This window comes from Trachinotus anak, unplaced genomic scaffold, assembly GCF_046630095.1.
Source record: "Trachinotus anak isolate AG129_WGS33_773 ecotype Australia unplaced genomic scaffold, CSIRO_AGI_Tana_v1 ptg000005l, whole genome shotgun sequence".
Lineage (NCBI taxonomy): Eukaryota > Metazoa > Chordata > Actinopteri > Carangiformes > Carangidae > Trachinotus > Trachinotus anak.
This window is the reverse complement of record NW_027273856.1, coordinates 12,416,902-12,439,966: the sequence shown is the minus strand read 5'-3', so window position 1 is coordinate 12,439,966 and position 23,065 is coordinate 12,416,902. Positions and strand designations below refer to the sequence as shown.

General features: G+C 41.9%; 1 protein-coding gene across 8 annotated transcripts in view; it reads right to left on the bottom strand.

Annotated features, from left to right (window-relative positions):
• The window catches only part of cenpe (centromere protein E), a 40,717-nt gene that overhangs the window by 15,558 nt on the left and 2,094 nt on the right, over nucleotides 1-23,065 (bottom strand). For 7 of the 8 annotated variants that reach the window (XM_071478352.1, XM_071478348.1, XM_071478351.1 and 4 more), the window contains exons 2-32: nucleotides 17,151-17,263; nucleotides 16,959-17,048; nucleotides 16,737-16,855; nucleotides 16,529-16,648; nucleotides 14,957-15,038; nucleotides 14,799-14,866; nucleotides 14,647-14,721; nucleotides 14,474-14,525; nucleotides 14,273-14,360; nucleotides 11,685-11,814; nucleotides 11,332-11,451; nucleotides 11,095-11,247; nucleotides 10,859-11,009; nucleotides 10,669-10,768; nucleotides 10,116-10,479; nucleotides 9,918-9,974; nucleotides 9,320-9,487; nucleotides 9,051-9,125; nucleotides 8,676-8,744; nucleotides 7,097-7,228; nucleotides 5,548-5,725; nucleotides 5,295-5,440; nucleotides 4,082-4,375; nucleotides 3,363-3,530; nucleotides 2,978-3,148; nucleotides 2,728-2,877; nucleotides 1,333-1,437; nucleotides 1,109-1,213; nucleotides 889-1,005; nucleotides 568-801; nucleotides 167-241 (exon numbers count right to left, since the gene is read on the bottom strand). In XM_071478352.1, the coding sequence (XP_071334453.1) occupies nucleotides 167-241; nucleotides 568-801; nucleotides 889-1,005; nucleotides 1,109-1,213; nucleotides 1,333-1,437; nucleotides 2,728-2,877; nucleotides 2,978-3,148; nucleotides 3,363-3,530; nucleotides 4,082-4,375; nucleotides 5,295-5,440; nucleotides 5,548-5,725; nucleotides 7,097-7,228; nucleotides 8,676-8,744; nucleotides 9,051-9,125; nucleotides 9,320-9,487; nucleotides 9,918-9,974; nucleotides 10,116-10,479; nucleotides 10,669-10,768; nucleotides 10,859-11,009; nucleotides 11,095-11,247; nucleotides 11,332-11,451; nucleotides 11,685-11,814; nucleotides 14,273-14,360; nucleotides 14,474-14,525; nucleotides 14,647-14,721; nucleotides 14,799-14,866; nucleotides 14,957-15,038; nucleotides 16,529-16,648; nucleotides 16,737-16,855; nucleotides 16,959-17,048; nucleotides 17,151-17,263 (4,069 nt within the window). The remainder of the gene's footprint in view (nucleotides 1-166; nucleotides 242-567; nucleotides 802-888; nucleotides 1,006-1,108; nucleotides 1,214-1,332; nucleotides 1,438-2,727; nucleotides 2,878-2,977; nucleotides 3,149-3,362; nucleotides 3,531-4,081; nucleotides 4,376-5,294; nucleotides 5,441-5,547; nucleotides 5,726-7,096; nucleotides 7,229-8,675; nucleotides 8,745-9,050; nucleotides 9,126-9,319; nucleotides 9,488-9,917; nucleotides 9,975-10,115; nucleotides 10,480-10,668; nucleotides 10,769-10,858; nucleotides 11,010-11,094; nucleotides 11,248-11,331; nucleotides 11,452-11,684; nucleotides 11,815-14,272; nucleotides 14,361-14,473; nucleotides 14,526-14,646; nucleotides 14,722-14,798; nucleotides 14,867-14,956; nucleotides 15,039-16,528; nucleotides 16,649-16,736; nucleotides 16,856-16,958; nucleotides 17,049-17,150; nucleotides 17,264-23,065) is intronic. The other variant, XM_071478347.1, reaches the window with a different exon arrangement.

The window sequence follows — 23,065 nt, the reverse complement described above, 5'->3', positions numbered from 1 at the left end:
GTTAACTCACATCAGCCTAATATACAAACGTCACATGAAGCGGAATATTTTGAAAATAAGAACATTCTGAATCTATTCATACTAAAATATCTCAGAATGGAAGACCACAAAATAGAACAGAAAATTAGACAAAAGTACAAAACTGACAAAAATGAGTTGAACTCACCATTTTCTGCAGATCGTCTTCAAGCTGTTTCTTCTGTTCAGTAACAGTCTGTAGAGAGGTGTTCAGCTGGGTTATCTGTTGAAGCACATGTGGGCAAATTGTTTCTATCCTCAAATGCTCACAAAACAAACTGAGCACAGATGGCATTTTTACAGTAACAAGACAGGGGAAAAACTTTTAACCAAACTAGAAATGATCTGTTTCATGATTTCAAAATGTATCTCACTGATGATAAAACCACAGCTTCCTCATCTGTGATGAATGGAGGAGTTAGAAGCATCATTCAAGTTTTTCTTTAAGCTGAAAACTAGTTATAATCCAAACATCCTATTACAGCTGTTATTATACATAGAACATGCAGTGTATGCTGTTTTATAGAAGTAAAGTTTTCCCTCACAGACCTCAGTCTGTAGTGCTGCCCTCTTGTCCTCCAGCTCTGCTCTGAGCTTCTGCTTCTCCTGTCTCAGTCCCTCCAGTGTCTCCTGTAGCTGATCTCTTTCCTCACTGAGAGATGTCGCTCTGCACAGCAGCTTCTCCATCTCCTCTGTGCAGCTCTGACAGCTCTTCTCCTTCTCCAGCAACAGGCCGTGCCTCTCTGCTTGAGCCCTCTCAAGCTCCTCACTTAGAGTCTTTGTCTGTTTAAATGGAAACCTCCCCATGTAAGAACAGCAACAACAAAGGATCCATTTTGAAAATCTCTCTCTTTAACCTTTTGACCTCACCTGCTGCTGTGAGTCAGATTCCTTCAGCTCACACAGTTTCACCAGATCTGAGTTCTTGAGCTTCTGCTCTTGCAGCTCCTCTTGAAGAGAATGTAGAAGACACTGAGTCTCTGCAACCTGAGAATAAAGTTTGGAATGTTTGGAAACTGAAGTGGCCACAATACTTCTGGAGAGGTATATTCATGTAGAGCTTCAGTGAAACATGTTGGAAGGAACAAACCTCTTGTTCCAGCTGAGCTTGCCTCTCTTCACTGAGTCTCTCCAGGTCAAGGTTTCTTTGATTCTGCTCTTGTGGAGATTGTTGAAGGCTTTGAGCTGCTGTCGCCTAAAATTTAAGAGACAGTTGAACATTTCCTTTCACCTACACAATAGAGAAGCTCTTTAAACACCCCTGACAGTGTGGTCACACTTAGACCAGTTTGACCAAAAACAGCTTCCCCTCACCATCTCTAGCTTATACTGCAGTTCACTTTCCAGCTGGCTCTTCTGCTCACTGACAGCCTGGAGAGCCGCCTGAAGTCTCTCCACCTGTGGAGGAAAATGGTCAAACTGAACTGAAATATTTTCAACCAAGATCCAGAACTGTGAAGGATACTGTTGACAAATCCCAAAAAAGACCCAAATCAACAATGTGAGTGCGTCAGTGTCCTGTGGCTCTCAGCTGAGCTACTGATGACCAGTGTCTTCAGAAACAGCTCAGATATATATACTTTCATAAGTGTTTTCATGGTAATGAAGCATCATGTGTAACAGTGTGGTTTTAATAGTTTCTGAACAGCTCTTTGGCTCAAAGGAAGAGGAGACATCGAGCTGTGGACACACTAACACTTCCTGTTAATGGGACACATTCAGCGTGACTGTTGGCTGTCCTCTCTGACAGCAGACTCCTCAGTTACACTCTGAATCCATTTACAGAGGACACATTAAATCCCTCAGACCATTTAACCTTTTGTTCTGAGGTCAGTATAAGTTATTGTAGTATACCAGCTGAAGTGTATCCAAAGCAGTGAGCTATGAAGTGGGAAGAGCTGCTTGTTGTGAAACTCCTACTTCCAAGTTTTACTGTGTTATTCAACATATAAACATACAAGGCTCCTGGATGAAGCTACAACCCCACAGTTCGATGTTCTGACCACCAATTATTTAAGCTCCAACCCCCATGAGCCTCGGACTCCATTTCTATGTAAAAGTCATTCAGAGACACAAATCAGGATTGTAGAAAACTCAACGGGCTTCATCGTCGTCACTGTAAAGAGAACGCGGCAGCAACGTTTCCATGTTCATCTGACCCAGAATCCAAAAGTAAACGGATGATGCTGCAGGATCTTTCTTCAGCAGCTCACATAACAGAAGTTAAGCTCTGATTGGATGCTTTTGTCTTTGTAATATATGGTGGCCCTGAGAGCCCAAAACAATGCAACTTAAGAAAACACATGCAAACAGACAAAATACAAACACATTCAGAAAACATCTTCATCAGTTTGACAACACATGCTGCAAATACTCACAACACAATAGAAGTGTTTCCAGGGGACACAAAAAGGTGATGACCCAGGCTTGCATGCATGTATTATAATACATCCATGTGCACTTGTTGTTCAATGCTTTTAACTTAAGTCACAGATTATTGAACAACAGGTACATCACAGCAGATTCATCACTTTCGTGTCCCCTGGAAACACTTCCATTGTGCTCCAAATATTGCAACACGTGTTCTCATATTGATGAAGACATTTTCTAAATGTGTTCGTGTTTTGTCTGTTTACATGTGTTTCTTAAGTTGTAGTGCACTGATTGTAAAAAAGATCCAGACTTCCTGCCACATCTAGAGACTCTTACATGTATTTGCTTCTCCTCCAGCTGTGCCCTCATCTCAGTCACAGTCTGGTCTTGTGTGGATGTTTGTGCAGCTTCCAACCGTCTGATCTGCTCCTTTTGTTCTCGGTTCTTGTCCAGAGCAGTCCTCAGCTCCTCCTGATTCTCAATCATCTGTTTCAAAAAGAGGATTTTCTTTTGGACTATGACATGAAGAGACAAACAGCAGAAGCCCAACACAGCTGACAGAAGTGAATGCAGTGTCATAACTGACCATCTCCACATTTTCCTGCAGGTCGATTTTGAGCTGGTCTCTAACAGCACTGAGAGAAGCCACAGTAGAGAGAAGCTTCTCCATCTCCTCTGCAGAGCTCTGAGCATTGGCCTTCAGGAGACTCTCTTTCTCACCTCGAACACACTCAAGCTCCTGCGACAGACTCTGCATCTGTTTACATGATTTATTATTATTATTATTATTATTATTGTTAAAGATTAGTTCAGCCGATTTAGATAGAAAAACAGGTGACCTCACAAACTAAACTGAGTAACTAACTGTTGAGAAACATGCTGACATATTTGTACAAAGAATACTTAAGAAACATCTAAAAATGAAAAGGATGTGAGAGGAATGTGAGAGAGGAACTTTAGGAGATACTCACCATTTCCTTGTGTTGCTGCAGGTCCAGTCTCAGCTGGTCTCTCTCTGCAGTCACACATGTAACAGCAGAGAGCAGCTGCTCCGTCTCCTCTGCAGAGGTCTGAGCTCCAGACAGGAGAGCTTCTCTCTTAGCCCGCAGCTCCTGAAGCTCCTCCCCCAGTTGGCTCAGCTACAAATATCCTCCAGGTTACAATCATGGTACATAACACTGAATTGACCTACAGGCTTCATTACAGAACATTCATGGGAGCATTTATAGCAGACTACTTTAGTTTTAGCCAGGTGTTCCTAATAATCTGCCAGGTTTGTGAGTGTATATTACATATATGTTAACTGATGTTAGAAATTATATAAAAAACTCTGAAGCAAGTTGTTTGCAGAGGCTCCAGGTAGGATTTGTATAAAATCATACTGATCCTGACTTAGTTCCTAACTGTCGAGTGGCAACAAACAAATTCATGTGACTCTACAAATCAAAACTAAGTAAAATTGTTTTAAATATTATAATGATGTTAGTTTCATTCTTTCCACATCTAGGTGATATAAATGTGAGACTATGTGGATCTGTCTGGTTTACAAAGACACCATGTGCTCCTCCCAGTGGACTACAAACAAGGACAATAACAACATCTGTGGTGTTTGCAGCTGTGTGTGTGTGTGTGTGTGTGTGTCCGCAAGGGAGGATAGACAAAAAAAAGTGTGTTAAAGTCTTTAGCTTACTTTCAGGCCTCTCTCTTCATAGTTAGCCATGAGCTGACTCCTCTCAGAATCCAAGCGCTCCAGGTTTGAGTGAAGTGAATTCAGCTGCTGTGTCACATCAGCACACTGCTGCCTCAGATCTGCCTCCCTCTGATTGGCAGCACTAAGGTCTGCTTGGATTTTCAGGACCTGGTCTTGAGATGTCTGCAGGGAGCCTCTGAGCTGCTGAGCCTCATCCTGACACTGAGCGCGGGCTGACAGCAGGCTGTCCCTCTCAGTCTGAACAGTACACAACTCCTCACTCAACTCACAAACCTGAGGAGCAGGGGTGGACAGTAACAAAGTACATTTAATACATTTGTACTTAAGTATATTTTTCTAGAAACTGTATTTGTTTTTGTTATTGGAAACTTATGACTTTTACTCCACTAAACCTAAAGACAAATACTATACTGTTGACTCGACTACATTTCGATGAAGTACTTGTTATTTTGAAGCAGAGTTTTTTTTATCTGTGGAATTAATTTTCTTTTATTTTGAAAAATAAAATAGACCATACACTGTGTTGATCACAGAAGAAAATAGCTCAGTTTGAACCTTGCAGTATCTGAATGATGGCTGCATTAGATAAGATGAGGCAGAAGATTCTACACCAGAGCCCCACGGCCTTACCTCAAGTCTATGTTTGGAATTTTAGAAACAATGAAAGATTCTTTTAGTTTTAAATGCCTGCTGTGTTTACCACGACCGAACTTCATCAGTCTACAAAAAACAAAAAAACAACCAAAAAAAAGAAATACAAAAACGTCAATGGCTCCTTTTGTTCAGTTGTGTCTGTCATTTGTCTATTTCTATTGTCTTTGAATCATACTCTACAAAGCTTTTTATCCTACAGGTTCTACAGTGAGTGGATTGTGTCAGAGCCATTAGTTTCTGTAAATGTGGAGCAATACAACAATGTGTTGAAATAAAAAATATACTTTTTAATACTTGTATTCAAAGTATTTTTAAAAGCAAGTACTCCAGTACCTTAACTCAAGTAAAAAATTTGACTGAACAACTTTCACTTGCATTGGAGGAATATTAGACCAGGAGGATCTATACTTTGGTTCAAGTACTGGAGCTTTGTACTTTGTCCACCTCTGCTGAGAACACAGAGTCAAGTCACATGATTAGTGTAATGTTATCCTTGATCTGATACTATCCTGGCTTAGAGGATGTCTGAAGGACTCACCTGCTTCATCAGGTTGTCCACCCTGTTGGGAAGTGAAACCAGCTCCTCCAGCTGTTCTCTGAGAGCTCCCTCTGCGTCATGACATGCTATCAGCTCTTTATTCAGACTGGCCACTGTCCTCTCAAGTTCCACGCTATCTATCAGATCTGCAGACGGACAACATCTTACAATGAAAACTCTGAAGTGAATGTCTGAGCTCTCAACCATGGACAGCAGAGTTACATCACATGAACACTCTGGCTTCAACACCTACTTTTTGGGACTTTCCCATCTAGTAGAGCGGTGAGCTTGGTGTTCTCATCAAACACAACGTTCAGCTCTCTTTGGAGGTCACTCTGCATCTTTTTGTAGCATGACTTCTCTGTTTCCAGTTGAAAACGCAGGCTGTTCACCTCAGCCTCCATCTTGTCATGGTTGACAGTCAGGGTGACCTGAAGAGGAGACAAGAAACACTACATTCAAAAATGCAGATATTGGCCTTGGTGTCACTTGTACACCTATAACAAAACACAGACACATAGCTCCAAACAGCTGATCAGGTGCTACATCTGTCATCATTTCACTTGAGGCTGTGGAAACTGTCAATCAACCACACAGGTTTAATTAGCATCTTCTTTCTCCTCATGGCTCAGAGTCTTTGACTTCTGCTGGCAAAATGTGTCAACTGTCATTGCCTTTTACTCAATGTGGCTGCGACCCCACTCGACCAGATGGCCTGATCTGAAACTTGTGGGCAGAACTCCAAACACTGTGACTGGTGAAGCCCAGGCCAATCTGATAACCTGGCTAATGCCATTCCTATGGTGAAGCATGGTGGTGGCAGCATTAGGCTATGGGACAGCTTCTCAGCAGCTGGGACAGGGAGACTAGTCATAACCAAGGGACAAGGTTCTGGAAGAAAACCTGCCCTAGACTGCGACAGAGCAAAATGATCTAAAAACCTGTTTTTACGTTGTCATTTTGGGTTATTGAGCAGAGACTGATGGGAAAAAATGGCAACTTTATCAATTTAAAAACTACAACAGAATGAGTGCAGGGGTCTGAATACTTTATGAACTGACAATGAAACTGTCAAGGAAACAATCTCCTGCAAACTATGCACAATAATTAGGTAACCATGATAACCTGTATGTGTCATCATGTGGACACAGGTATTTTAAAGATGGTCCAGATGTCTCAGGATATTTTAAATATGTATTAATTCATCAAAATTATGTCGTCAGCTAATAATGACCATGGCCAGCTATATTTTGATGAGCTCACTTGAAATGTCCAATCAGTGTCATTCTGCAGTCTGCACAACAGGTAGGTTCAAGTTTATTCCTCTTTCAGTTAGTGTGACCAAACTCTACCAGAGCTTTAAGGTAAAAACATTTTTCCTTTCTTCTAATGAACTGCACTGGAGGTGTAAAGTGACCTTTGACCTGCTGACACTTTGATAATTGATAAGATAAATAAAAATAAATATGTGGCCTTCAGAGGAGGAACGGACTGAAAGTCCTTCATTATTCTATCCTACTGTGAACTGCAGCCTGTAGAAGTATGGATGAGTTTTTAACAAATACATCGTTGCTGGTAGCAGCACCTGCAGAGGGGACAGGAAACAAGGTTTCCAGGTGTATTTGAACCGGTGTCATTTATGGTCAGTGCGTTAACCACAAAGGCCCCTCCCACCTTTTCTTCTACACAACAAATAGTTCAGTTCAGACAATAAAGCAGAAGAGCAGGACAAAACACTCAGTTTGCCTTTAACCAGTCAAACAACAAGCATTTTAAGGTTTCAATGGGTTAATGTGACTAACGTTCATCCCCTCCAGAGCGATGTTTTGACTGCGCAGAACAGCCCATTCCTTCTTTGTGTCTCTACTGACTCCCTCTGCGTCGTCAAGAGAGCGACGGAGCTTGGCCACCTCCTGCACCAGGTCCTTGCTACTCTGGAGGGAGACGAAATGACAGAATCAGCCGGCTGGGCAAAAAGTAACCTGCTTCATGACTGATCCTTCAGCTGATTTGCAGCACTCTAGTACAGTAATGTAGTTACATAGTGCAGTATAATGTAGTGTATGTGGCGCTGTATATAGTGATATGATGTTTATTCTTACATTCGGAATTATTAAAGTGTTGAGAATAAATTAGTGAACTCTTTGGAATTAACCTTAATGTATAGATGTGTCTGAGTCAGATCCTCTTAAGGAACACAATCTATTTTAAATAAAAAAAACAACAACAAGCTAATTTAAATGAAAAACACTCAAACATTTTGAGTTTTTCCTTCACAAGAAACATCAGCTGATGTGAACCAGACCTCAAAAAGATCTTAGAGCACTGAGCATCAGGAGATGTTGATTTGGATAAAGCTGAGTTCAGTCCTCATTCAGACAGGAAGTAGGTGCCAAACTGAGATGACTGTCCACCTGCTGAAGCTCAAGAGAAGCTGCTGATGCAGCAGAACAATGACCCTAAATGTCAAAGTAAATCTACTAACAAAGGAAATCCACCTTCTGGAGAACAAACAGCTGAGCTTTTTTATTATGTGACTCTGAAGGGAGAAGAAGAGCTGACTGAATCAGTGAGCTGTACACAGCTCTACTTATCCATTAGAAATAGTTAATTACAAAATGCATTGGGACTAATCAGACTGTGGCAGAGGACATCAGTAGAGGAAGCCATCCTTCAATGTGGCCAGGAATTCACGTTTACACTGCTAAAAGAATGTGACCACATGTGGCCCAGACCACCTCAGAATGTGGTCTGAGTGATCAGATCTCAAATGTGTCCTCGATGCATCTTGGGTGCGTTCACACATGAACTTAACATCTGTCTCAGGTGATACGATCACAGCAGACAGCTCTAATAACAGGTCTGGACAGGACCCCTGATGGTTCGCGAGTAAATTAGTTAAAATATCATGATCTAAATTTAGTGTTTCTCAAACTGTCTGAGAGTGACCACTGAGCCTTGCAGTGAGTAGTGTACATGTCCATTTCAATATTAAATCAACTCATGAAAATTCAAACAAATATTATTTGAATTGGTTGTTTTACAGTGTTGCTGTTACTTCACTGTAACTGACTGTTTTGTGACACTGTCTCCTCACATAGCTTCACCTGTTTACAGTTTATGTTTTATGATGTACATCAAATGATCATTGTGACAATTGAAAGGAAAGGTGGATGAAGCTAACAGTTAGCCTGCCCTGGGACTGAGCTAAGTTTCACCAGTTTTCAGCCTATTAATTATGAAACATGGACAATGGACAAAATGATTGATCGGTTGATTAAGACCTGGTCAATTAAAAGAAAATCAAACAAAACCAGAATTTAAGTAAAACACTGGTCTAGGCCCTTGATGATAATAGTATGCACGCACATACAAACATACCATACTCTGAAGTTCCTCTGCAAATTCAGTTTTCCTCTTTAGCTGCTCAGACAGAGTTTCCACCATGTTCTGGAAAAACAAACAAATTACAGTATTTAACATTTACAGTTTTAAGGTTTCGCTCGTGATAATCTCAGGATTCTAATATTTTGATGTCAGAATTTACCACTTTTGTCCTCTAAACATGGCAAAACAAGTTGAAACGACACAAGTCAGATCTATGATTTTAAAGACTGTTGTACTCAGTAACCCTATGTCATGTGTACATCCATGTGTCACGAGATGATTAAACAGGTGACGGATAGTGTGTGTATTGTGTACTGCTAGAACCTCCCACACTGTTCCAGATTTAAAGACATGAGCAGGTGACCTCACCTGAAGCTCCTGGCAGCGGAGCTCAGAGGATTCATATATCTTTTTCAGGCTGCAGATTTCATTTCGCAGCTGGTTCTGAAGATACATACAAACAAAATGTATACAAACACAGTGTAAAAAAATCATTTCACAAAAATCTATGAAAAACATATTTAGTAAAGGAGGGTTACTGCAGTGAATAATTGACATATGTATTTAAAAGAACAAAGCAAACAAAGCGAAACGCAGGACATCTGACTGTAGTGTCAATGGAGTCTGAATAGGTTTACCTCCTGCTCTGTCCTGCACTCCTCCTCCAGAGATTTGAACTCATCCAGCTCCCTCTTTTCCTCCAGCTCCTGAGACAGAGCAGCTTTCTCCTTCTCCAGAATCTCAGTCTGCTCTATGAACATGCCCAGCTCCTGCTTCAGATAGTCTCGCTCAGCAGCCACCGTGTCCTAAAACATTTCATTAGTTTAAGTGTCAGACAGAATGTACATGTTCTACCTGCTTATCCTCTTATAGTTGACATAATTCTCTTCTTTTATGTTGTGTTACACCAGTATCTCTACTGAAATACATTTCAATATAAATCATCAGTGAGAACACATTTTAAAGCTTGTGTTGCAGTGCACTGTGGGATAAATATATAATATAAATTTAACTCTGACACTGAGATGGTCCTACAGTTGCTTGGTTTTGAATGAACTTATCCGATTTCCTGGACCAATGTGATTCTAGATGAAGGTTTATTTAATACCTCATCCAGAAACAATTTCTGGATCACAACACTGAAAATTCACACAACAGGATAACATGAAAAAGGATTTCCTCTCCTCCTATATGAAAAACAGGCTGTGCTGATCATTTGGTCACAGCAGCTGTTACCTTCTCTGACGCTAAAGTTTCACACAGCTGGATGGTTTCTGCAAACTCTCTCCTCATCTGGAAAACAAGGTACAATGTTTAGTACTGAAATAAGCTACAGCCAAGCCAGAGAAAAAACAACCAACAGTTTTCAAACAGTGCTACATGTGTTATTCTTCTCTCACAGGTGAAGAGCAGGTTCGTTTAAACTCATCACACCTGTTCATCAGGTTCAGTGCGAGCATGGCTCTGGTCTTCCAGCTGCCTCTCCAGGTCTGCCACTCTCAACTGCAACATCTCCACCTTCTCCGTGGCCTCCAGCTTCTGCTGAGCTTCTGTTTGTTGCTGCAGCTCCAGCTCTGCTGCCCTCTGCTCTGCTGCCTGCATCTTCTCCAAGGCTTCCTGTTTCTGCTGGGTCTCTGTTTGTAGCTGTAGCTGCAGGTCTGCCACTCTGCCGTCTAAAGTCTCTAATTTTGTCATGGCCTCCTCTTTCAGCTGACTCTCCATTTCCAGCTTCAGCTCAAGGTCAGACACTTTCCCCAAAAGCTCACACATCTGATCTGGAGACGCAAAGTCTTTGGGACTGGTAAAGAGCAGACACATACATTTGACCAATATGTTCAACAACTGAGAACTAATTTAGGTGGGCTGAAATTATTCTGGCCCACCTAAATTTGAAATCCTGGCGCTCTGCCTGCTGGGATATTAAAGGTGTTAAATTTCCTGTCTTGAGAATGACAATTAACATAACTGTTAAAAGAAAGACATTCACCTGTCTCCAAAGCTTCGAACAGTCACAGAGCTCTCACTCATCTCTGTTTCATCTAACGGCTCGTCGGGAATCTCCCAGTGAGAGTCAAAGTCCTCATCATCTATTAAAAGAAACCATGTACACATGAAATCAATGATCAGATCAGAGCCGCTCATGTGTGAAAAGAGAATCATAAAGTCACTCATGATACCTTCACCCAACTCCATCAAACAGGAGCGGTCAGCTTTCCTCTTCCGAGTGAAAGACTCTGCAAAACTAAGGTCAGATGGACCACTGTCACAGCCTGATGGATGGGCGAGTCTGAGCATCTTTCCTCCCCACGTAACTCTGCGCTTCGGCATCTTAAAAACAGAGCAAGAGTAATTATGAGTATGATAATGAAGACAAAGCTGTTGTCTGACCACAGCTGCATTTTATGACAGACACCTTTTTCACAGGAACCAGGTTGGAGCTGGTGACGATCAGTTTGGTCAGGTTTCTGATCCGGTCCTCTTGTTCTCTCTGGAGCTGGTCCTTCTCTTGGAGCAGCTGGGAGAGAACCTTCTTCTCGGTCACTGTGGTGTGTGTGATTGAAGAAACCTGCAGGAGTTCGTCCTCAGGTTAGTGCTGCTGTGATGAACTCACAGAGATGGGCCAAATAGAACAAAGACTGATGACACTTGCCTCTTGAAGTCGCCGCTTGAGGTCTACAATTTCATTGCGATACCTTTTGAGCAGAGCCCCGTCATCAGACACCTCTGTCACATGGGGGTCATTCTTCATTTTCTTTGCAGTGCTGGCAAACTAATGAAGAAACATTTAGTGAAACATCATCCACTTCGATCAGTCTCATGTTCTCTCAAAGAAATGCACCTTGTCGACTGAGTGTTTTGGATGTTGGGGGCAGATTCAATCCACACGTCCCAACGCAAAGCTGCAGGGTTTCATCTTACTTAGATGTACAGAGGAAAGGGGCAAATCCTATAAAATGTACCATACATTAAGTTAAAAGTACACAACAGGAGCTGTGCACCGACCTGCAGAGTGCTGAGGGTCTCGTCCAGAGCAACAGGAGTGATGGTACAGATGATGACCGTTTTAGCGTTCCCACCCAAGGAGTTCTGCAGGATGCGGGTTAGCTTACTGTCTCTGTAGTTGGTGAAACCCCTGAAGAGAGAGAGTGAGATTCATTAAATGTCAGCACCTATAATTTAATCATTGAGACAAAACAATGAAACTGTTCTTAAAGTCCGCTCCTTTATTCTCTTGTCATTTTCCTTCACATAAAAATGAATTGCTTCATCCCAAATCATAAAACTAGAGATCCAATTATTTTGTCTGCAATCGCTGGAGCCATCTCAATCAATTAAAGGAGATATATTAAAGGAGTAGTTCAACATTTTGTCTTTCCAAGTTAGATTTCAATATCATGCCTATGTGTTAAGTACAGAGCAGGGCTCTGTCCTTCAAATGTAGCTTAACTGATTTAACCTGATGCACGTTATTGCTGTTATTTTCTTCTGAACTGTATGTTATGTTACTCCATAATGTTTCCAGTTAATCTCCTCCTAAACCCAACTGGTCGAGGCAGACGGCTGCCCACCCTGAGCCCGGTTCTGTTGGAGGTTTCTTCCTGTTAAAAGGGAGTTTTTCCTCCCCCCTGTCGCCAAGCGCTTGCTCTTTGTGGGAACTGTTGGGTTTTTCTCTATAACAAAGGAGGGTCTTGACCTTACCCTGTAAAGTGCCTCAAGATAATGTATTTTATGATTTGGCACTATACAAATAAAATTGAATTGAACTGAATTGAATTAATCCATGAGATGTTACCAGTGAATGAGGTGACACCATGAGTGATTCACCGCAGTGTCCATGCAGGAAACTTTTTACAGATCATGACATTGCCACGAGAAGGCATCCAGATCATCAAGTTATCTGGATTAGAAGAACTAATCCCCCTTCTTACTTTCTAATGTACAGAAAAACGGGGCACTGGAGTCAGGTTGTAGTTAGCCTAGCTTAGCATAAAGACTGGAGGCACAGGGGATCTGCTAGCCAAAGTTCAAAAATGCACTAAATGCTGGTATGGTCCGGTAGTCGAGTGGTTAGGGTGCATACCACGTGAGTGTAAGATGCTCTTAGCAGGCAGTCGCCAGTTCGACTCCTGACCAGCTCGACTTTTTCCTGCATGTCATTCCCTTCTCTCTACCCCCTTTCCTGTCTCCACTACTCTATGATAAAGGCACAAAAAGCCCCCCCCCCCCCAAAAAAAGCACTGAATGCTACCAACTAGGGGTTAACTGATTATAAAATCCGATATTCAGAATTTTTACATTTATCAGATTTTTTGATAAAATCAGTTGATTTAAAAATGCTAATTTGGCTCTGATGCAGCCATCTCTCCCCCAGTCTGTAGTCACCAGTCTGTGGTCTTGAGTAATGTCAGCACTGATCTGATTGGTTACACGTCACAAGTAACAGCCTATCAACACTGGAGGTCAATGTTTACACAGAAGGGCAAAAACTGGAGCAGCTCAGGTGAGTTGGTGGAGCTGTGTTGAAGGTGAGGCAGCAGATGTGGCCCGATTCACCCCCCCAAACAATCGTAGGATGTGGTCCTGGACCTTGCTCTGTACTTATGTTTGTCCCAGATTATCTGGTAAAATGAGAGGTTCACAGATCCCATCCTAAACCTCCGAAACTCATTGGGGTCCTGATAATATCAAGCATGTTTCATATGCAGGTGTTAAAACTGGGACGATTACGGTTATGAGTTGCCAAGCAACAGTAAATATTCTTGCCCTTGAGGCTAATGTTAGGTAGCATACTACTACTGACAGACAGTCTGACTGACCATTACCATCCCACCTCCAGATCTCACTAAAGAAATCTGTGTTGATTGCATCTCTCCAACCATTTTCTCACCCAGACTCTCTCAGTCTTCTGCTTTTGTTTTTTCTCACTGCAACGTTTTACTGACGTTAAAACAAGTTGTTGTACTACAGTCTCCATTTTGTTTACATCTGCTCGGGACTTTCCTTTGTCAGCAGCGGTTTTGTGTTGGTACATCTGTTATCTGTCTCCTTTGTTATATTATATTATTATCCTATATTATTATTATATAATTATAATATTAGAATCGTCCCTGAAAAAACCTATTGGTCGACTTCTGCAAACACTACCACCACGTATCCCTTTTGTTTAATCTGTAAACTAACAACTATAAGCTTGAGAGTTTGTGGTTTGTAGGGGAGTTATAGCATAGCCTCTGGGAGATTTCTCATCCCTGTGAGGTTACCAGGTTTGGTACCAGTGTGTCTGTACAGAGAACAAAACCAAAACCTACGTATCTGGTCCATGTAGCTACACAGAAGCACTGGGTGGATGGATATGATGAGGAAATAGTTCTAACCTCTCATTTTACTCTCAGAAATGAAGAAAAGAAGCCCAAGATGTTGAACTATTCCTTTAGAGACTAATGAGATGTGTAAGAATCTGGTGATGCTCCTTTGTGTCTGCGTGGCAAGTGATAATATATCTGGCCAGCAGACTAAACCAGACAATTACTGGATGTATGAATGGTAAAATTCCGATTAAGTTCTGTTAGTAATGTCCATTGTTTACTCACTTCTGGCTTTCATCAGTCAGTTTCTTGATCACTTGGCCGAGTGTGAACAGGCTGCGATTGATATTGCATCCTTCTTTGAAACGTGTGCCTTAGATAAAAAAAACAAGGCACACTCAGTACACACTGTGGTGTGCACACGCTAACATAACATCAGATCTGGTGCATCATGCATTTCACAGTCTATGGATTCATGTGTCTTACCTTCCGCTCCTGTTTGACTTGCTCTCTCAGATCCAGCTAGATCAACTAAATTCTAAACCAGTGAACAATTAGTTATTAGAACACAAACTGTGGCACAGAGAACAAGATAGAAAGCGATGTTCATTGAAAACAAGCCAAAAAAAAAAAAAAAAAAAAAAAAGGAGCTAGCTTACCAAATTAGACACGATAATGGCTCCATCAGCATTTTCACCTGACGCTGGATCACTCCTCTCTCGACTCTCCAGGATCTAAGGAAAACTAAATCATGACGCATCCATGCTTCCTCTGAATCCGACATGTTACTGAATGTTGTACATTTGCTTACCATTCGGAAAATGGTGTGTGAGCGGCTGCTTCGCTGGTTCATCTTTGTTTTCCCATAGTGACGGTTCTCTAAAAAAGGCAGATTGTGTAGAAAATGTGTTGATTGTCACACACACATACACAGTGTCATTAACAACATGATTTAACCTCAGATCTTACTTTCTCCTTTCCGAATCCAGGCCAGGGCTTGTGCAGGAGATGTAACCAGCTCTTCAGTCAGGTCGGCCACAAAGATGTTTTTCTGCACAATTATCAAGATGGAATCATGATGATAATGTAAAACAAAAAGTTAATATTTTTAGTGTTGCTGCCTTTGAGTACTCCACTCTAAAATGTGTTCCTAATGAGCTTAGATCCAGTTTAACATTTTTAGTTACCTCTTAAAAAGATTTCTCCAGAGGTGCACGCCCATACAATGGGGAACTTGTGAACAAAATTAAAGCAGCAGAGGCCAGTACATCTTTGATTTTGGTCCATAACATGAGTCAAGCTCTAAATAGACTGGATCCTGCACTTCCCACAATGCAACTGTATAATTTCATTAGATTGGTAGACATACTTAGACAGCTGCATTTGATCCATCTCAGTAGTAACTCGAAGTATTGCCGCCCAAAAAAATCAAACAAAAAAACAAAACATAAAAACCCCAAAGTAAACCTGCAGCCCAAAACGCATTTCCCTCATGGAAATATAAACATATGAAACTGCTGACAATACCTAAGGCTGAAAACAAGGTCGGTTATTACTCCTTCTATTCTGACTTTTTAGTCCACAGAGGTTATATACTTGTGAGGCTTTCTAAGTGCCTAGAAAAGTCAGTTCTATTTGAACAATGTCATAAATGTAAAGTCTATGAGCCGGCTAGGAATGTGTGGGCGGGGCCAGCAGGGGAAACACTGATATGTGTCGACGGTTATCCATACAGTGCAGAAGCAAACTTTCTGGCTCATCCACCAGATGAGTTATTTTTGAGGGAGTGCCATCTTTGAGTCTGGAAGCTACTTCCAGTAATACAAGTAAACCCTGCCTTACTGAACCATGCCCCCCAGTGTGTAATTAAACATTAAACATTAAACAATTTGTAAACATGTGTGGTCTCTTAGCCCAAGTTAAGATAACGCTGATGACATAATCAGGGTCATGTAAAACTTTCATCTCTCAGCTTTGTTAGCAAAGATACATCAACATACGAAAACGTTTAGGTAGCTGCTGCTTTTTTTAGCTAGCACTGTCACTTAAAATGGCATTACTGATGACAGATTTATATAAATTGTCACTGATATTTCTTTTTTCACATTTCTATAAGACCAGAGCCATGAATGATCCTGACTACAATGATCTAAATGACTACAGCAAAACTAGAATACCCAGGTTAATAATCATATCAACACTTGAGGCTGATCAGCTTTGAACAGCCTGATCAGTTCTGAATCTGGAACAGTTCTGAATCTGAAACTCCAGCAATTGGAGAAAGTAGCCTGTGAAAAATGTGATGTAAATTTTAGAGGGCTGCATCTGTTTTCAACATTTCAGACACATGCTCGTTTCATTTTACAGATCGGGAACATTTATCAGGCTGCCACTAAAACATTTCTGCCCTCTCAGCCAATAAATAATAAAGGTGATCACAGAGCTCAACGGAAGTTTGGCATTTTGAATACTTCAAACTTGCAATTGTTGAAAACTAAAAGTAAAAAAATCTGATAAAATGTTTTTGAACTCCAAACTTACATTGATTGTCTCTCTGACTTCCAGTGGTTTTCTCTTCCAGCTGTCAACAAGCAGATCAGTCACTGTCTCGTTGTAGATTTCCATGTAAGACACCCTGAGCAGGAACTCCTTCTTTGGACACTTTAGGCAAGAGAAAAGCACTGGTTAGAATAAACAGTGATTACACAACAAAATGAAGCACATTTCAAACACGTGATACAATTCCTACATTTTTAATGGTTTGGAACACATCTTCCACGGCCAAAGGTATCACTCCAGGAATATGGTCACTCCCCATCATGGTGAAAGTCTTTCCAGAAGAAGTCTGCCCATAAGCAAATATGGTTCCTGTGGAGCAGACACAAAATATACACCATGCAGCCACAGTGATGGTGATGGAAAACATGGTACCACAAGACAGGTCTCACTATATTCAGTTTCCATTACAAACCATTGTATCCCTCAACAGTGGAAACAACAAGCGGCTTTGCAATGTCCTGGTACAGCTGATTGGTTGTTTCTTCAGCAGTGAACACTCGGTCTGTGAACAACATAAGAGGAAAGTGAATGTATAGTACATTTCCTTTGGTATGACTCTATACTAAATGGCTCATCCTAATCCTGTAGATGCTGTAAAACATACCAAAACTAAAGCTCTTGGTGGAATTCCCATCATCGATCTGATGAATTGATTTCTTATCAGCTTTCCAGAACAGCTGGAGAGGCTCTGCATTCTCCGATGCAGCACTTTCTTCCCTGTAACAAGAAATTACATTCAATATCTATGTGGAAACATTAACAGACATCTCAACAACATCTTCAAGAGACAATGTTCGGTGTCGCTCTGTGAGATTCATTTGTGGCTGACTTGTAAAACATCCTTGATTTTATGTGATGATTTTATGAGTATAGGTTGGGGAGAATCAGTGAAAATAAAAGACAAGAATATTTTACTAGAGTCATGACTGTTAACTTTGTGAGAGATGAGCTCTGTGTATATCAGGGCACCAGGGACATATTGATATGTAGACTAAAACAACCATTTACTCCTCATCCTTGAAATCTTTTCTCTTGTAAATCTGAAACATCTTTAGGCCACACTAGCAGCATGGCAGAAGGGATTTGGTCTGGGCTGGAATATTTTGTGTGGGTTCGGGAGGCAGACACCCTCTCTACCTTTAAGATCAGGCTTAAAACTGTCCTGTTTAGTAAAGCTTATAGTTAGGGCTGGCTTGGGTATGTCCTGACCCATCCCTTAGTTATGCTGCTATAGAGCTAGACTGCTGGGTGATTCCCATGATTCACTGGGCGCTCTCTCTCTATTTCTGTTTCTCTCCCTCTCTCTCTCTCTCGATGACTTCATGCCATTAACTTTGTATTTTTTTCTCTCTCCCGTAGTTTGTGCTTCTCCTCTCTCTCCCTCTCTCTGTCCTCATTCTGCAGGTCTCTCTGCCTCGGGAGCAGCAGGATCCAGATCCACCACTACTCATCTTTACTATTAACCACTGTTACCTGTCATTATTGATAACACCATTACCTACACAGCTGTTCCTGGTCTCTCTCTCTCTCTTCTCTCCTCTCTCCTCCCCCCACCCCCTCTTTTTATCTTCTCCTAAACCCAACTGGTCGAGGCAGACGGCTGCCCACCCTGAGCCCGGTTCTGTTGGAGGTTTCTTCCTGTTAAAAGGGAGTTTTTCCTCCCCCCTGTCGCCAAGCGCTTGCTCTTTGTGGGAACTGTTGGGTTTTTCTCTGTAACAAAGTAAGGTCTTGACCTTACCCTGTAAAGTGCCTTGAGATAATGTATATTATGATTTGGCGCTATACAAATAAAATTGAATTGAACTGAATTGAATTGAATATCTCTTCTACCATCGGATGGATTGCTACATTTGTCACAGACATTCATGCCACCCACAACATGAATTGTAGTAACTTGGTTGGTCCCTTGGTCTACCATCTACTGCCCCTGTCAACAAAAGAACAATAATAGAAAATGTCTGGAGAAATCTGGAGTATGTCTGCTGCTGCTGCTTTGTGTGAATCAATCAGCTGTCAGATGCTGGCTTGTTGTACAAGTGGATGTGAGGGAGCACTCATAGCCAGACACTGGATGTGCTGGAAGCATTCATCCAGGAGTACATGAAGCAGTGCTGGTGACAGTATTTGTGGCACTGATAGTCCTACCACCTCAGGCAGTGGTATTGGTGCTGTTTAATGTGTCATCCTAAGAGAGAACAGCATGGCTGGCAGTGAAAATGGCCCCCCATGAGACTAACAATTAATATGTCCAATTCTGTGTTAAAATATGACAAAGCATTGTGGTTTCAAAGATCAGTAGGTTTGGTCATTTTCACAACAAATTCACATTCATTTTCTATGGAAAAATGTTTGCAGTTTTTCTGCACTTGCATTGCTGCTATTCCTGATCAAGCCACACATGATGACACATGATTTGATGTATGAGTTACCTGGGGTTTCTCAAAGCTGCAGGAGTCGTTATGAAGTTAATTAGTATGGAAGAATAATAAGAACTAAATAGTACTTTCCTTGAAGAACATGCAGTGTGATTGCACAGCAGCTGCTGTAGAAAATAACTGCTTAAGTTGGCAGCTGTTGCAGCTTTCTTGCAACTCCTACAACTGTTTGCAGATGCAGCAGCTGGCTCTCAGCTCTTGCAGCTTTCTAGCAGCTGCTGAACTTGTGAGCTGCAGAAGCTTGCATATGCTATGTTAGAGATCATCCAAACTTGGTGTGTACTAGGGTTGCACATCTCTCTGTGATAAACGATTCGATATGCATCGAGATACACAGGTTACAATTCGATTCAAAAACGATATCCTTTTATTACAGACCGATTCGATACGAATCGATTCCATACAGTGTAAGAACGATAACCGGGTTACAGGCCGGAGTCAGTTATAGTTTGAACCCGCTGACACAGTGAAGGTCATTAAATAATCTATAAAATAATAAGGCGGTTGTTGTGAGCGGATGACAGGCTGGTGAACTGCAGTCAGGATGAGACACTGCTGGCACACAGATCACAGAAACTATCACATAGAAGCTAAATGACTTAAATTAAAATACCTGAAGAAAACTCTTACGGAGGAAGTTATGAAAAATCATATTGGCGTCTTAGTGAATCCACTTATGCGGCTAATATATCGATTAAAAACAATTACATTCCTGAAAAAAGTGTAAGAAGTGACGAATAAATGCGGCAAAAAAAACAAAAAAAAACAAACAAAATGAATGAACCTTGATGTGTGTAGAAGAAAACTTGCCTTTGTGTCGTTTATTCACTTTTCACAATAACTTGTTCTCGTCCTGACGACGCTAGCAGTAACCTAGCAACCATGCTCGTTCCCGAGACACAGCGGGACCGCGGATAGAGTGCACGTACACAGTAGTGACGTCACTCAGAGAAAAAAGACTTTTCTGGGCTTTTTCTGATCTTTGAAAAACTTTTACACAGATTAAAACCCCATGCCTTAAAAATATACATTAGAAAGATTGATATTTGGCTGTGTGCACAGCTGGAGGTGTCCTGTTAAAAGTTTTACAGGCCTCTCTTTTACTATTGCCGTCTATGGAAAAAATGCTTTTTGGGCCGCAGGGGGATTTTTTGCTGCAATACCACAAGTGGCCACTGGAAAAAATTGGCTGCAAGGCTGAGCGGCGGCACCGTATCCAGGTTTTATAATACATCCATGTTCGTCCCTTGTTTATCACTCATGCTAATACCAGCTTGGCAGCTACGGTGTTTCACAGGCAGGCTCAGCTCTCGCGATGTTTTAGAGACCTGGCGCGTGTGTAATGCATAGACTGTATATAAAAATGGACGTCGACGCCAGCTCCGGAAAATGAAGCCAATGCGGAAGAGCCATATACCTGCATTCTATCTACTGACCATCAGGGGGCGACACCACTGGTTGCAAAAAGAAGTCCGATTGTATGGAAGCATATGAGAAAATGGCCCTACTTCCCACTTGGTTTATGACCCCAGTAAACATTTTCATAATGAGTTTATGGTCTCAATCGCTAGTTTCAAGTCTTCTTCAATACAACATGATGTTCATTTTTAAAATTATAGTCCCATTTAATTTAAAATAGTCAGGTCGACAGTTTACGTGGGCGGGCACAGTGATCTCGGCTCTGAGGTCAGCCCCACCCCTCGCTCCTACTCAGCTCCACCCTCTTCTCCAAATATGGTTTCTTCTGGTTTAAAAAAAATCAAGATGGTGGCGGCCAAATTGCAAACTGGAGGCTTCAAAACGGCAGTTCGCAAACCAATGGGTGACGTCACGGTGGGTTGCCACTTGGTGTAATGCCGCCAACCGATTCAAAGTCTCGCGATACCCGATCCATGACTCTATAACCGATTCATCTAGGAATTCATTGATAATTCGTATTGATTGAGGAGGCTGCTACCGATGCAGCCGTATCTCTGGTCGCATCGGTTTATCATTCGCAACCCTAGTGTGTACCATGTTTGGTGAAGTTTGGAAGAGAAATGCTGGAGAGGTAGTCAAAGGATGTCTATAAAAAATTCAGTATCACCCACTGAATCTCAAATCCATCACTGACCCACTCCTGGACCCCCTGCAGTTCGCCTACAGAGCCAACAGGTCTGTAGACGACGCCGTCAACATGGCTCTCCACTTCATCCTCCAGCACCTGGACTCCTCAGGGACCTATGCCAGGATCCTGTTTGTGGACTTCAGCTCTGCCTTCAACACCATCATCCCGGCTCTGCTGCAGGACAAGCTCTCCCAGCTGAGCGTGCCTGACTCCACCTGCAGGTGGATCACCGACTTCCTGTCTGACAGGAGGCAGCACGTGAAGCTAGGAAAGCATGTGTCTGACTCCCAGACCATCAGCACTGGATCCCCGCAAGGCTGCGTTCTTTCTCCTCTGCTCTTCTCCCTGTACACCAACACCTGCACCTCCAGCCATCAGTCTGTCAAGCTCCTGAAGTTTGCAGACGACACCACTCTCATTGGACTCATCTCTGATGGCGATGAGTCTGCCTACAGGTGGGAGACTGAGCGTCTGGTGACCTGGTGCAGGCAGAACAACCTAGAGCTAAACGCTCTGAAGACAGTGGAAATGATAGTGGACTTCAGGAAGAGCCCAGCCCCACCCACCCCCATCTCCCTGTGTGACTCCCCCGTGGCTACCGTGGAGCATTTTCGCTTCTTGGGAACCACCATCACACAGGATCTCAAATGGGAGCTAAACATCAGCTCCCTCATCAAAAAAGCTCAGCAGAGGATGTATTTCCTGAGGCAATTGAAGAAGTTCAACCTGCCAAGGACTATGATGGTGAACTTCTACACCTCCATCATTGAGTCCATCCTCACCTCCTCCATCACCATCTGGTACGCTGCTGCCACGGAGAGGGACAATAACAGACTGCAGCGTATCATCCACTCTGCTGAGAAGGTGATTGGCTGCAATCTTCCGTCCCTCCAGGACCTGTACGCCTCAAGGACTCTGAGGCGTGCAGGGAAGATTGTAGCTGACTCCTCCCACCCTGGACACAAACTCTTTGTGACACTCCCCTCTGGCAGGAGGCTGCGGTCCTTCAGGACCAAAACCTCTCGTCACAAAAATAGCTTCTTCCCATCTGCTATTAGCCTCATCAACAAGGCTAGAGAGCCCCACTGTTGCTGATCAATTGCACCAATCACCAGAAAAAATTCCTTGTATGTGAAAACATACTTGGCAATAAAACTGATTCTGATTCTGATTCTGAATCAACTGACACCTTCTGAGGTTTCTGAGATATTAACCAAAACTATTTGAAAAATGTGTTAGCCAATTTCTCACCACATGGTGGCGCTATTGGTACCATTAAAAAAAAAAAAAGTCAAGCAATGAAAGTATGAGTGAGCAGCAGCACATGTCTCCAAAACAGGTTCTAGATATTAGCATAAAAAAGACACGAGAGAAAGAAAACGGAATAACAAGATTTGGATCACTATGTAAGCAATCAAAAAATATAATAAAGGGTGAATATCGCTATAGTGATTTATAATAAATAATAATATGTGTCCATTTGCCATTCTTTTGACATGTGTCTCTGTTCAATGGAAAGAAAAAAATATATTAAAAAATATATTTTGGGAGGACGGAATGGTCCATACCAATATTTGAGCAAACTCATTTTGAGTGAAGTCATATTAGATAATTCCAATGTGCCCTCCCAGAGGCCATGTCTCCAGGACAACCAATTTAGGCATCACTCCTTCTGACCATGATGCCACATAAGTAATTATACATCCAGCAGCCACCATGGCCTTTGTTCCTGTGCTACTGTCAAATTCTCAAATTTCTGCTGTGAATGTGTATAGTGCTGCAGTATCATAAATGATCCCAGAGCAGCTACTGTCCTTGCCATCTGTTCTTACATTCCTCTAATGAAGTTTATCTGAAGTGAAATGTCTTTACATATTTTCGATTCTGTTTAATTAATAGCTTACATGACGCACCTTAAAACGTTTATCAACTTTTTTATTTATATTAAAAAGTTAATTCATGATTTTCATTACTTTT